The following is a 14,536-nucleotide window of genomic DNA, read 5'->3' on the forward strand; positions in this document are numbered from 1 at the left end:
TGGTGGCTGTCATAATAACTTGCCAGATCTATTCATACATGCATTAAATATCGAAGAATATAACAAATTATAATGAATAGCCTATGTAATATGGTGCATATATTTATCAAAATGCTCCTCTAGAGTACATTTTTCTAGCTGACTAATGACTTTATGGACACTGGATGTTTTTTGTGAGGTAAATGTGACATTACAAGCTGTTTTACTGATGTCTTTCCACGGTTGAAACACTGATTGAGCAATTACATGTGACATGATATGGATTTCGGTAAGTTGTACTGTATCTCTTGAGCTAAGCTGCGCACCTGAGCGATCCCATGCCACTGCACCAAAACAGTATTATGGTTTTGAATTTAGTAATAAAATGGACGCAATTTGAAATCTGACGTTTCATATCAATAGTAACAGAGCACAAAGAATATTGCGATTTATTGGATGGGAGGCGCGCTACAATGTTCCTTTTTTATTCATCAACTGAAAAAGTTGATGAATAAAAACCAATGTCTAATTGGTTCTTGGAATTTAAGAATCAATATTGTTGCGTAAAAAATTGAGGAATAAATTTTTTTTTTTAACCAGCCCTAATAGACAGGCTGATTTTGAAAAATATGTAGTTTTGTAAAATATGTGGTTTTGAGTCTAGAATCTTGTTATAATCTTCTATAAGAAACGCCTATATGTTTCCTCCACATTGCTAATAGCTTCTCTTTTGGGTTTTCAAACTATGGCTCTGGTCTGTCAAAATGAGGGATGTGGAAAATCTGCCTGTAATGAAATGACTGAATGGAAGCAGACATAGAGTGATGTTTACTCACAGTGTCTGTGAGATAAAAGCATTAGGACCATTACCCTTTGAGCCAAGGGACTCCTGGAGTGGCACTGTATTGTATTTCGCCCGCTTTTATAAGGCTTTACAAATTACAGCTCTGGGAATATAAACAACAAGCTTATACAAGGAGTCTTTGTGCTTGCATGTGTCCCTGTCTTTTAAGGGGCAGCATTTTATTATCATGTTATGCTCAGGTCATCATCGGGTTATACTTCAGGCCAAGTACAAATTAATAACATTGACCCTTAAGGTGAATTTAAGATGCCAAATATAGCATCAAAACCCATCAGTTGTATTTGTCTAAATGAGTCATATTTTTTTAGTTTCAGATTATTTTCCTTTTTTCCCCTCTTGTCCTCCTCCTCTTGTCATGAACTCTTCTGCAGAAATCAGAATTTCCTCCAAGTACAGTGTGTATTATGGCTGTTTTGTTCCTTGGACAGTCTACTGAGACAATGCTTTAATAATTCACCTTTTATTCATATTGGATTTGCAGTAATTGTTAGTGTTTGAAACAGTGACATTTATGAGTTTGTTGCAGCTTCAGCTGTCATATTTTATTGAAGACAAGTTGCTTGTTTGTTCCAATAAGCACAGACCTGATGAAATTGGTGCTTGCTTCACTTGACTGTCACATTCATGTGTAAAATATTTTTCATGGTGCGGAAGTCTCAGGCACTTCTGAAGGGATTTAATATTTAGTAGTTGTGAATCCAGTGTCTTTGGTAAAGTGTGGGCTTGCATAGTTTTTCTGTCATTTTAGCAACAAAAGTGTAATGATCCTAATACCGAGCCCTGAGGCACTTCTCCATTCCTTATGTTTTGGTTTATCTGAAGTAAGCCACAACTTCCTGCAGTCATGAGAAGTTTTTTTTCTTGCTGATCATGAGAAGTTTTGCTTGACCTTTCTAACACATTTTCAAACCTGTGAAGATTCACTTGGATTGTAAAGGCATGCCTTTTTAAGAGGAAAATGCATACAGCAGAGACAAAAATTACTCTCTGTGAGGGAGATCTTTTAGATCAGTGTTGCTTCTTTGGGAGTCACAGACTTTTTTGCACTAATACAATAACAGTAATTTTTATTATGAACAGAGTTAATACTTGCAATTTATCGATTCTCGTTAATGGAAACTAGAGAAAAGACAAAAAAGAAACGTCCTGTGTCTTGCTGTGAGCTTTCTTTCTCAGGCTTTTAGTTTCTAATGTACATTATTCATTAAAAATACAAAAACAAGGTCCAAACAATGTAAACCAGCAAATTGTTTAAAATGCAAACAGGAGGTCGTATTTATTAAACTATGACTTACAGTGCACACCGGGTTCAGACATTCCTCTTCAACTGAGTCTTGTTTTTTATTTTAATGAGAGCCACATGGATGCTGCAGTTTTGAATCAGACTTTTACATTCCAGAATTTGTTTAATAATTTTCATTGTTTGTTATTAAAAGCATCCTTGTTTACCATTCTAACTCATTTCTTATTATTACTCTAAACTAATTACAAATGTGTTGCACCAGAATAGAATAAAAAAATATATATTTATGGTATACCCCAGTGAATTTACATAATAGATTTAGAATGTAAAATTTAGAATATTATATCCTAATGTAACTACTAAATATTTAATTAAATATTAAAAGTATAGGATAGTCTTGTTTTGCCCTGCAAAGAATATATAATTATTTGTACATTTTTGTGTTTGATAAGATGTTGGATAAACTGAGGGACCGCTGGATGAACACAGGTCTGTGGGACAAGCTTGAGGAGCGAAAGACTGTGATCACTGAGCCACGCGGTGGTGGCAAGGGTGATTTTGATGAGCTACTGCAGACCTACTATAAGGCCATTCAAGGAACAGCAGCCAACAGTGAAAACAGAGGTTAGTGTTGATTTACTCCAAGTACCTAGTTTAAAGGGGGGGGTGAAACACTCAGTTTCAGTCAATCTCATGTCAATCTTGAGTACCTATAGAGTAGTATTGCATCCTTCATATCTCCGAAAAGTCTTTAGTTTTATTATATTTATAAAAGAAAGATAGGCTGTACCGAGTCTTTCCGGAAAAAAACGAGCGGCTGGAGGCGTATCGTGTGGGCGGAGCTAAAGAATGACGATCGCGCTCAAGGCGGTGACGTCCTCGAGCGTGGAGAAACCCATGGCTATCGATCAGATTAAGCTAATACAGATAATGATCCAGAATCAGATCCGGAGGCTGAAATAAATTGAACAAGAGAAACAGCAACAGCAGGACGTCCGTCTCTGTGGTATGTACTGTATTTAGTGGCCTGTCAACATCTGTGTGGGTTTACTCGCAGTTTATGAGGACATGATTCGGTTTATGGACTATTGTATGCGACTAAACCTTAGCAGTAGCAAGCAAAACGGTTTTGCACGTCAAACTAGTGTAGTGTTATACATAGAACAACAATGGAGTAACCGTTAGGGCATCTGAATGACGAAGCACGCGATCGTGTCGTTTACTGATGTTTACTCACGCGACGGTAGCCAATAGCAGAGACATTTGAAGCAGTTTTACTCACCGGCTGCTTCCAAAGCAGGACCGAACCTTTATCGCTGGGACCGCTCCGTCAAAAACACACTTCTTTGGTACGATTTTTGGTACGAATCCACTTTGCGACGCGACTGAAGCGATGTTGTGAAGCTTCCCGTCATTTCTGCCTTCAAATCGGTTCAAATGCAGCGCTGCCTTCCCGGAATGCTGTGCTGAAGCGTTGAAGTCGCTTGATGTCACCCATAGGAATAAAGTGGAGCGCGGCACGGACTATAAGTGTTCACGGACGACTGGATCTGCTGAGCGAGTGTTTATGGGCGTGCATTTCCTCTCTCGTGCACACGCACCCTACCGGGAGAAGAGCCCGTACGGCCCATACAAGGACCTTCCGCTGTATCGATGTCAAGCCGACCCATACTCGAAACCCCCCCCCCTTAGTGTGGTCTCTGTGTTAATTAGGATTTATTTTCCCAGATGGAGCTCTGCTGGTAGCTGTTTGCCGAGGGAAGGTGAGCGAAGGCTTAGACTTTACAGATGACAATGCCAGAGCAGTGGTTACTATTGGTATCCCATTCCCCAATATCAAGGATTTGCAGGTAATGGTCTGAAAAAAAATACCATGCATGTATTTGATCTGTTTTCCAGGTAATTCTTAGTATTATGTGAATAACTCTATGATCTAATGAATGGAACATTTTTCCAACCAATATTCATGGTAAAATCACTGTAATGCCTGGCCTCAAAGTTTATTTAGTAGTTGTTCTAGACAACTTATTTTTTTGGTGGTCATAGGGATGCTCATTTCGGTTCATTTTCCTGACCGACAACCGATGCTCATTAATCGATTATTAACCGTTAACGGATACAATTATAATATTGAATTGGCATTACATAAAAATACAATTGACGTGTCTGTGACCCATTTAAAATACTTTTTCACGTGTTTATTTTATTGTGCAAACAGCTCAACAACAGAACCTAGATTCACACTAGAGCCCTGCATTTATGCCCTAGCCCGACAGGACCCGACTTTTTTACGCTCCTAGGGCCGGGCTTTGGGCCAATTTTTTCTCCTTCGTTTTATATTTATTTGATTAATTAAAAGAAACAATGAGACGTGCTGCACTAGTGGAAACAGCATGATACCATAATAGCTTACGGGACTGTCAAGACATGGCTCGCACAGTGTTAAAGAGCCCAGCAGCAGCAGCACGCGTTTCTTCAGCGCAGCTGTTAGTTATGGCCTTTTTACAACTGGTTCCTTAATTTGTTTCCTCCGACCAGATATCTATCTGATTGTGAAATGATAAGGAGTAGGCCTAAATGCCTCCCGAGATTCTTTTGATTCTGATTACTCAAACAAACGCATTTCAGACAGACCTGAACAAGTGTAAATGTATCTGATTGTTTAAACCACATGTGTAAATTTTACTCATGGCAAATGGTTAAAAAATAAACGTGTGTGAGAGTGTGTTATGTTATAGTCAGATAGATATGATTGTGTTGCAACACGCATCGCCACAAATAAGTAAAGCAAGCCAACACAAATGGCCGTAAATTAAACTTATAATAAGTCATCTTCAATAAAAATTAATAAATTATCTTACCAGTGCTTAGGTCACTCTTTCTCATATTGCTGTCTTTGAATTTGAAATGAGCTGCTGAATAAAATGCATCTTGAATGAATTGCTTTCGTTGCTGTGAACTTGCTTCGCCTGCTTCAGCTCGTCAAAAAAGCCTTTTACTGTGGTGGTAATAGTATGCTAAATTAACTTACATTGTGATGCTTGAAGTGTTATATCTATGGATTTTATTATAGGCAAGAAGTCAAGAATTGATTTGAGAGGCTAAATTGATTAAACATGTGGTTAACTCACTGTCGTCCGCTGGTCGCTTGTTTGTCACTTAAAAAAATTAAAACTTTAATTTAAGAAACAAAAAAATGCTCTAAACATTTTTCTAAATTAACTTAACAAAGAAACAAAATGAAATATAACTACTTTGACATTTAAAAAACAAAACAAAACTATTTTAATGGCTGCAGCAATGTAAGCCAATGTAATTAGCCCAAAAAAACAAAAAACGGCTCCAGTCGGACTCGGGCCGAGATTTTTGATAAGCTGTCGGACAAAACCACACTATGAAAAGCATTAAACAAGGCTTCATATGGCACTGCCTGGTGCCCGGGAGTGCAGATAATCCTCGGGAAGCGACTTTCATTTGCTTTCCTCCACCAGTCAGGAGCTTGTACTACTGCTGTATTAATACCGCATAGCTTATTTTGCACGTACCCTAACTTCGTCACCCTTTCTGTCGAAATAGTACCACACAGTATGCTCCTTCTTTCCCACTGCTTTATTTGGGGAAATATGTCTGTCGGCATGTGTGGTTTGTAATTTACCCGTGTGAGTAAAAAAAAAAAAAAAACGATAGTGTTAATCGGTCAAAATTCTTACTATCGGTTAACGGTTAAACGGTCAATATGAGCATCCCTAGTTGGTCAATATTTGACACATTCCGCGGCGGCAGTGGCTTATTGGTTCATGTAAGGTTGTCTACAAACTGGAAGGTTGGTGGTTCAATCCCTAGTTCCACCAGATCAAGTGTCGAGGTGTCCATGAGCAAGGCTCCTAAGCTCCGCTGCTCCTGATGAGCTGGATGGTGCCTTGCATGGCTGACATTGCCGTCGGTGAATGTGAGGCAATATGTAAAGCCCTTTGGGTGGCCATAGGCCTGTTTAAAGCGCTGTATAAATGCAGTCCATTTACCATTCCAAGAGCCTTAATCAGCTGTGAACTGATGGTAAATATTCCCAGAGAGTATCTTTGCTAGACTATTGTTGTCTTTTTATAATCTGCATAAAAACTTTTTCACTTTTCTTCATACTCAGTTCAATCCTGAAGTATCATTTGTCCTCTCATATGTATTCATATCTTAAAAAGTTACACTGTAGGCAGAACAACAGTTCCCCCTTGCTGTGATCCGTAAATGAATTCAATAGTGATTGTGCTGTGGTTTGCCTGTCCTTAGCAGATATACCTGACCTTTAAGCTTCCCCCTCTGTCTACCTTGCTGTCAGAGTATGTTGAAGCTTTCCTAACTGGGTCTGTCACCGTGGGGATATGTACAGATGATTGACACTTCCGAGCCCTTCACCTTAGCGGAAGCTGTTGGCGTGGTTGTACCCTTACCTCTGGGAAGGCCTTTGATTTTTTTTCACTTCTGCTCCAGTGGAGGTTGATTGAGTTTGCCATTTTGGATGAGTTTTGGAGGGTTCTGAGGTAGGTTTTAATCATGTGGCTTGTTGCGGACAAGCGATGAGTTGATGTGCCAGAGGGGGCGAGGAGCAAGGAAGCGGGGGTTTCTAGTGCACCTGGCCAACCGTAATGCTTCTCCTTGTCTCAAATGCCACATGAAGTGGTTGACAGCACTCAAACGTGTTTGTTTACTGCCCTCGATTTCCCCTCAATTCCTCCCCCTTTGACACAGGTAATGCTTTGTCTCATTTTCCTAGTACAGGTTAAAAAGATAAAGGATGATGAGGGAGTTTTAATGTACTCTTTCTTACCCTAAAGTGATTGACTTGTTTCTTGAGCTAATGCTATTTGCTAAATTAGAATTATTTTTGCAATTGGGAGATATTAAAAAAAACCTGAAAAAAGTTTTGCTCCTTTTTTCAGGGTTCCCATAGTGATAATTTCAAGTAATTGAAATGTCTAAAGTGAATTAGACATCGGACGATTTTTGGTAATGCGATAATCATGATAATGAATATGCACAATATTGTTATCGTGGGCATTTCAAAATATTGTAAATAATAATTTATTAACAATTATTTTTTATTTTTTATAATGCATTCAAGAATACTTTGCCCATCAACCATATAAATACTCAACACCGCTGTATTCTGCGTCAAAAATGGACACGCGCTCAGATGTAAATGAAAAGCACACAAACAAGTTGAGGAGACGCGCTAATGAAGTGCCGCTCAGTGACGGCAGAGTGCGCTGATGAACTGCAGAATGCAGCGATTACCCTGGAAACATATATATGTAAGGGATAATGTACACCCAGCCGGTTGTTATCGCAGAATAAACCCCGACAGAGTGATCAGGACCCCGACGCGAAGCGGAGGAACTGTTTTCCTTCGCGGAAGCTTTGCGTCAGAGCTAATAAAATATTTAATCTCGAGACAATATTTTGTGTCTAATAATTATTTATTTGAGACTAGTAGCCGTGTAATAAGCGGGATTACACGGCTACTAGTCTCAAATAAATAATTATTAGACACAAAATATTGTCTCGAGATTAAATATTTTATTAGCTCTTACGCAAAGCTTCCGCGAAGGAAAACAGTTCCAACCTGCTTTAAGCCTTTATCTATTGCTGCTAAATGTTGAAAATGAATGCTGAAAGGGTTAGTTTACCCAAAAATGAAACCAAGCCTATGATTTACTCACCCTCAAGTTATCGTAGGTGTATATGACATTCTTCTTTCAGACAAATACAATCGGAGTTATATTTAAAAAGTCCAGGCTAACGTTAATCCAAGCAGTTGTTGTAGTTGTGTTTGAAGTCCATAAAAAATGCAGCTGTCCGTCAAATAATGTGCTCCACACGACTCCGATGGGTTAACAGAGCCTTCTGATTCGAATCGATGCTTTTGTGTAAGAAAAAGATCTATATTAAAAACGTTATAAAGGAAACCTGCCTTGAAGTCTTCCATTGTAACCCACGGCTGTTTAAGCCACAAGATGGCGCCAGCGTTAAGCATAGAAGTAGTACCGGTCGCGGGTGTTATATACATACATACATACATACATACATACATACATACATACATACATACATATATGTGTGTGTGTCAAATCCGTTTTCAAAATGATAACTTACTTAATAGCAACTATTTTAATCAATCATTTTATATATATCTATCAATTTGCTCACTCAACAATTAGCAAATAACAACATGACAATCTTGCGTTTACATACACTGACAACCTGCATGCAAAGCTTTTTGAGCATTGATACAAGATGATGCCTCTCCTTTGGTTGAGTGCATGGGGGGGGGGTGGAGATGACCCCTGGGGATATATAGGATATGACCCGATTAATGCAATGTAAAGAGAGTACACTGACACTATTTACTGTCAGAGTGCAATGGTTACTTTGTTCAGAGCTAATTAATGCTTGCATCGACACTCACAGGGCCATTAACTAGCCACAAAGAATATTCTAACAACAATGCACAAAAACTGGTAGTGAGTTTTTTAATGGCTGGTGCAATTTTCTTCAGAAAATGTAAATATCTAGATTTTGTTTGATTACATTTTTTTGAACATTTAGGACTGTACACACATGCTTACATTAATTGTGAGTTGTGGCTTTATTTTCTACTCCCCAGTCAGAGTAGAGGGTCTGTTGAGTGGATGCCTGTACAGTCTTCCCAGATAGACAGAAAAGCTATTAAAGTGCCTCTAAAATGAGAGTATTGCTTTTATTGGGAGCTAGATCAAAGGTGAACTTTAAACAGTCTAAGGCATTGTAAGCCGATGGTGCACACATAAAAATAGCCTCTGGTGAACATAAAAACTGGAGGGAACATGTTTTGTTTCACTAAGAAAAATAATCTCCGATTTAAAAGGCAGTAAAAGGGCTATTCTAGCTGATGCTGTGTCTCGATGCCGAATGAACAGCTTGAACATGGAAAATGTGTTAAATTGTAAAGGTTTGTGTGGAATGTTGTATCTTGTTTCTCTTTGATTTTCCTTTTAATTGAGGAGCCGAGAACTCTTAGTGTGACCTAACACAGACAGACAGCGGGCAACAAGATCTCAGTGACGGGCATAACGGCGGCAGCATTCCGCTCTGCTGCAATGCATGCCTCTTGGTGAAATGTCTGTTTTTAGGGATGAACAGGTAAAGAGGTTGAAGCTGATGTGAGAGTGGGCTATCTCCTGACATTTTACGTAATCCCTTCCAGCTTGCGGTTTCTTGCACATTGAGGAGATTTGGCTAGCAGCGAGAATTGGCTTTTTCACATATGCAAGCTGTCATGTCGGATTGAGTGTTGACATAGTACTTGAAGGTGAAGGCCTTGATAGTGAAATAGACTCTGATTGGATTTAGATGACAGTCCGCCTTGGGGTAACGGCCTTTAGTTGACAACAGGATCTCTATCCAGATGCTTTTAACCCTTCCAGTGGGTTAGAGATTGAGATTGTGCATCAAATGACATGTGTGAATCAAATTCACTCATGCTTAAGTGTTTGTTCTTCTATTCAGCCCCATGTGTATATCAACGTGTCCATGTGTTTCTAAATATTCCTTATTAAGGTGTGTGACAACATCGTGGATGACACAGACTTGATGTATACAGGAGACAGGTCTTACCTGCTACGGTCATGCCCTTGTTCAGGTTTTGGCATCTGAAACACGGTAGCTGTCATAAATAGTTAAAGGCATTTGCTGCCCTGTCCCATCAGACAGGATTTGAACTTTTCAGTTGTCAATTCAAAAAGGTTAGCGTTAAAACCGTGAGGGCGGTGGGTGAAAATTGATGGATGCCTCACTGGCATTTTTATGGCAAAGCAGATGCCTATTGTCTGGTGGCCTCTTTCTTCCGCCTCTTTGCAATGGATCAGCGGGCGTGGGCAGGCAAGTATGAAAGCACTACAGGCCCAGGGTGTCATCTTCAGGGGAGTCTTGCCCTCTGCAGATCACCCCTCACCATTCCTACCTCCTGCCAGTGTTAATCTAATTAGTTATGTATGGGCTGTACGGGATGTTGGTGAACAGCTTTCTGATTTCCAGGTGTGGCCTGTCGTAGCCTTCTGATGTATGTGAAATATATGGGGGGGAAATTGTATACTGTCTACTATGTTTAGAATATAATCGTTGTTTGTACATGACATAAAATCTGCCATAATTTACTGTCATTTTAAACCTGTATGAATTTCTTTCTTCTGTGAAACACAAAAAGGTAAATTTAAGTAGAATGTCCAAAGATTGGCTCTTGAATTGCTCCTTGTGGAGAGTAAACCAACAACCTTCCAGTTATAAAACCTGAAAATGTACCACTTCTCATCACTCAGCGAATTATATGCTGTTTGTTTATTTTTCTCAGCATGGAATCAGTTCATTTTTTTATGCCCACCAAGGCTGCATTTATTTAATAAAAAGGAAAATCATATTGTGAAATAATATTATTACAATTTAAATGATTGTTTTCTGTTTCAATACATTTTAAAATGTGCTTTAATCCTGTGCTAGCGAATCTGAATTTTAAATTACACATTCATTCAATGTCGAAAACCAGTTTAGTTGCACTATAAATGCTTTACTTTCACCTTTGATCAATTTATTGCATCCTTGCAGAAAAAAGTATTTATACCTTTAAATAAATCTTGTTATTCCTAAACCTTTGACTAGTAGTCTATGTTTCATTGTGTTTATGTTAATGCAGCAATTACAAACTTCATCATTTGTTTTCCAAAATCCTACTTTTAAAATGCACTTCTATCCTGTACCCCCTACACCACCTGAAATTCTCTGTAGGGGCTACTTTAGTCCGAGTCATTTATTTTTATTTTTTGCATTGCAGGTTGAACTGAAGATGAAATATAATGACAAACATGCCAAGTCACGAGGACTTCTGCCTGGTGGGCGCTGGTACGAGATTCAAGCTTATCGAGCACTAAACCAGGCACTCGGAAGGTAAAGCCACAGCAATTTCAGGGTTGATATTTATGCAGTTAGTCTAACATGAAAAAAATCTTTTGAGATGTAACAGTTTGATGTAACAATGTTTGCTGACCTCATAGGTGTATACGACATCGGAATGACTGGGGGGCACTCATACTGGTAGACGACCGCTTTAAGACGAACCCAAACAAATACATCACAGGTGGTGTATAATCTCTAAAAAAATGATAATAATACGTTTCCATTGTATCACCCAGCTGTAGTTCCATTTCTGCATCACTAGATGGGGATAATAACCTAGCATAGGGGCTTTGAAATGTTAGACTGTGGGCTGTGGCCAGATAATGTGTACATAAGGTCTTGCTCTTTTACATGTAACAGTGATGGGTTGAAAACATTCATTACTTGAAAATCTACACTGATTGACAGCACTGTGGTAGAGTGTTATGAAAATAGTGGTCATGTAGAGTGGTTAAATGTTTGTCAAACACTGCTGTCCTCTTCTCTCAGGCCTGTCAAAGTGGGTGCGTCAGCTAGTAAGGCACCATGACACCTTCACTGGCGCCATGCAGTCCCTGGAGTCCTTTTCTCAAGGCCAGCGGGGGGCAGTAGAGACCTTCGAAGAGACACAATCTCAGGCTGTCCCTCAATACCTCAGCCCTTCCAATGCTACCTCTTCCCCTCCTGAGATAATCAAGCCCAACAAGCCATTTGACCATCAGTCTCCTCCGCCAAACCTACACACCGAGGTGCAGGCAGCCAACTCTGAGAGCAGGGGTTCTGAATCAGGTATATTGCTTGAGTGTAAACTTAACGAGAATGTTTAACAAATAACTATTAATCATTCTCATTAGTGCTCTAAAGGAAGTCACTGTATTTGGTGATGATGAATAACTGTTGGGCCAACGGTTTCTTACTTCACACCATTAAAACCCCATTACTTCCATGAATTTCTTTTATTAGTGTCTTTTATTATAAGGCCTTTTTAGATTATTTACTACTTGCTTTAAAGGAGCAGTTCACCCAAAAAATTAAAAAGCATTTACTTACCCTGATCTTATTGTAAACAAACATGGTGGTCTTGCTTTTGTGAAACCCAAACCGGAGAAATTAGATATGGCTTCAGAAGATCTTGAAAATGGCACAAGACCATCCCAAATCTCCCATTCACTATATACACTACCATTAACCAAAATTGTGGGGTATAGTTTATAAAAAGTTTATAATGTTACAATGTATATTTAAAATATATGCTGATCTTTTAAACTTAATATTCTTGAAAGATTCTCGAAGAAAAGTTTTATGGTTGCCACAAAAATATGCAACACAACAGTTTTCAGTAATAATAATAATTGTTTTTTGGACACCACATTGGAATGATTATATGGCACTTTTTCTGAAGGATTATATTGCATTTTAAAATAGTAAATAAATGCAGCTTTGTTAAGGATATTAAAAGACTTATAAAATAAAATAAAATAAAATAAAATAAAATTAACCTTACTGACCCAGAACTTTTGAAAGGTAATGTATGCAAACATTCTTCAGCATTTCTTCTTGAGTTTTCCACAGAACTATAAGAAAGTATTTAGAACAACATGAGGGTGAGTAAACAATAAAACCTTTTATTTTTGGGTCAACTATTCCTTTAGCATTGTGGGTATCTTCAGATAAAACCATCTGGCAAGTGAGCGTGCATTTTTTGGTAAGTACAGTACATGTATGCATGTGTACTGTACATGCTCTTCACTCCTCATTGCCCCTGTCAGACTCTGTGGCCCCTGACTGACTGAACATTATTGGGATGAGCAGATGTCTGACTGTTGCTTTTAATGAAATCCCTTTGACTTTTGTTGGCGGTAGATTGACGGAAACATTTTAGAAGAAACTGTGCAGCACCTTAAAACATCAACCTGCAACCTTGACACACTCCCCACTTTTTTTTCAAAATGTGTTTAACAGTTTAGAAGCAGATCTCCTAGAATTGGTAAACTCCTCACTTCGCTATGGGACATTTCCCTTAAAACTGCAGTAGTTAAGCCTCTTCTGAAAAAGAGAAATCTGGTTAACTCCATATTGAGCAACTACAGACCAATCTCAAATCTTCCCATTCATAGGCAAGATCATTGAAAAAGTTTATTTCAATCAGCTGACCAAATTCTTAAGTTTGAACGGATAATTTGACAATTTTCTATTTGGTTTCCGACCGCATCACAGCACAGAGACAGCGCTCAAAAAGATTATAAATAATATTCGCTTAAATACTTCTATAGGCAAAACATCAATTCTGGTACTACTCAACCTCAGGGCTGCATTTGACACACAACATGCTTCTTTACAGGCTGGAAAACTGGGTTGGGCTTTCTGGGATGGTCCTCAAATGGTTCAGGTCATAATTAGAAGAGAGAGGTTTTTTATGTGAGTATAGGTGACCGTAAGTCTGAGTGGCCATCCATGACATGCAGAGTCTTGCAAGGGTCAATTCTTGTATCCCTCCTATACAACCTATGCTGCTACTGAGCCAAATAATGAAAAATAACAAAATTGCTTACCACAGCTTTGCTGACAGCACCCAGATCTGCTTAGCACTATCACATAATGACTACAGCCCCATTGACTCCCTGTCCAAATGCATTGAAGTTGATGAAATTGATGAAAAATCTGCGAATAGTGATTGAAATGGATGTTATGAACTTGTTTGAGAAAGAAATGAATGAAAGGTGTTGTAATTAAGATGGTACATGTATGTAGACTATAAGCGGAAGGATGTTTTATTTTATTTCGGACCACTATTGTGTATTTGAACATTTTTTTGTTTTGTTATTATTCTTACAGGTGGTAATGCAAATTAATTTTAGTGGCACTAATTTTATTAATGCACGATTAATGCAGCTCGCATTTTCTGTTTGATCCATGGTCTGTAGTTGGAGAAATTAAGATCAGCCATAGACATAAAGGATGCAGCAGCAAACATTAATATGGAAAATAAAGGGTTCACAATAATATTACTCTGAAACAAGTGCAGTTATAGCCTACATAAGCTACCATATTTTCTGCTTAACTTTTATTAGACTCCAGGTCAAAAGAAAAGTGTTTTTTTTTTCTCTGCAGTCCAATTGCGATGCATTGCAAGCTCCCTCTTGCTCATCATTAACACCATCACCACTTACAGTTCATGTGTTTTATTGAACTAAACGCATTACAATCAGCTAAAACGAATACGCAGGTTACTTTTCTGAACAAGAGCGCTCCCGAGTCAGTGTTCTTCACACTGTTCATGTGAATCCCGGCACAGTTCGGCACAAACGCACACAAAATACCGTCATTTCAATAGGGAAAAGCATCTCTTAAAGGGGCCACACTATATTCCTACTCGTGGAATATGGACCTCCTCCAGGTATGGTGTGGTACTGGTGCACTCCCAGGTCCGCATGACAGCTTTCACATTACCAATTTTTCATACGAACTGTGCGCTGTTCTGAATTAAACTG

The 14,536-nt window shown here is 38.7% G+C and overlaps 1 protein-coding gene across 7 annotated transcripts in view; it reads left to right on the top strand.

Moving 5' to 3' along the window:
• brip1 (BRCA1 interacting helicase 1) overlaps positions 1-14,536 on the top strand; it is an 85,408-nt gene that overhangs the window by 37,177 nt on the left and 33,695 nt on the right. For all 7 annotated transcript variants that reach the window (XR_010906750.1, XM_067450573.1, XM_067450571.1 and 4 more), the window contains 5 exons: positions 2,540-2,711; positions 3,816-3,937; positions 10,945-11,057; positions 11,165-11,247; positions 11,556-11,834. Coding sequence is in view for 6 of the 7 variants with exons in the window: in XM_067450573.1 (XP_067306674.1) it covers positions 2,540-2,711; positions 3,816-3,937; positions 10,945-11,057; positions 11,165-11,247; positions 11,556-11,834 (769 nt within the window). In the remaining variant the exon portion in view is untranslated. The remainder of the gene's footprint in view (positions 1-2,539; positions 2,712-3,815; positions 3,938-10,944; positions 11,058-11,164; positions 11,248-11,555; positions 11,835-14,536) is intronic.

The sequence above is a fragment of the Pseudorasbora parva genome, chromosome 8, assembly GCF_024679245.1.
Source record: "Pseudorasbora parva isolate DD20220531a chromosome 8, ASM2467924v1, whole genome shotgun sequence".
NCBI lineage: Eukaryota > Metazoa > Chordata > Actinopteri > Cypriniformes > Gobionidae > Pseudorasbora > Pseudorasbora parva.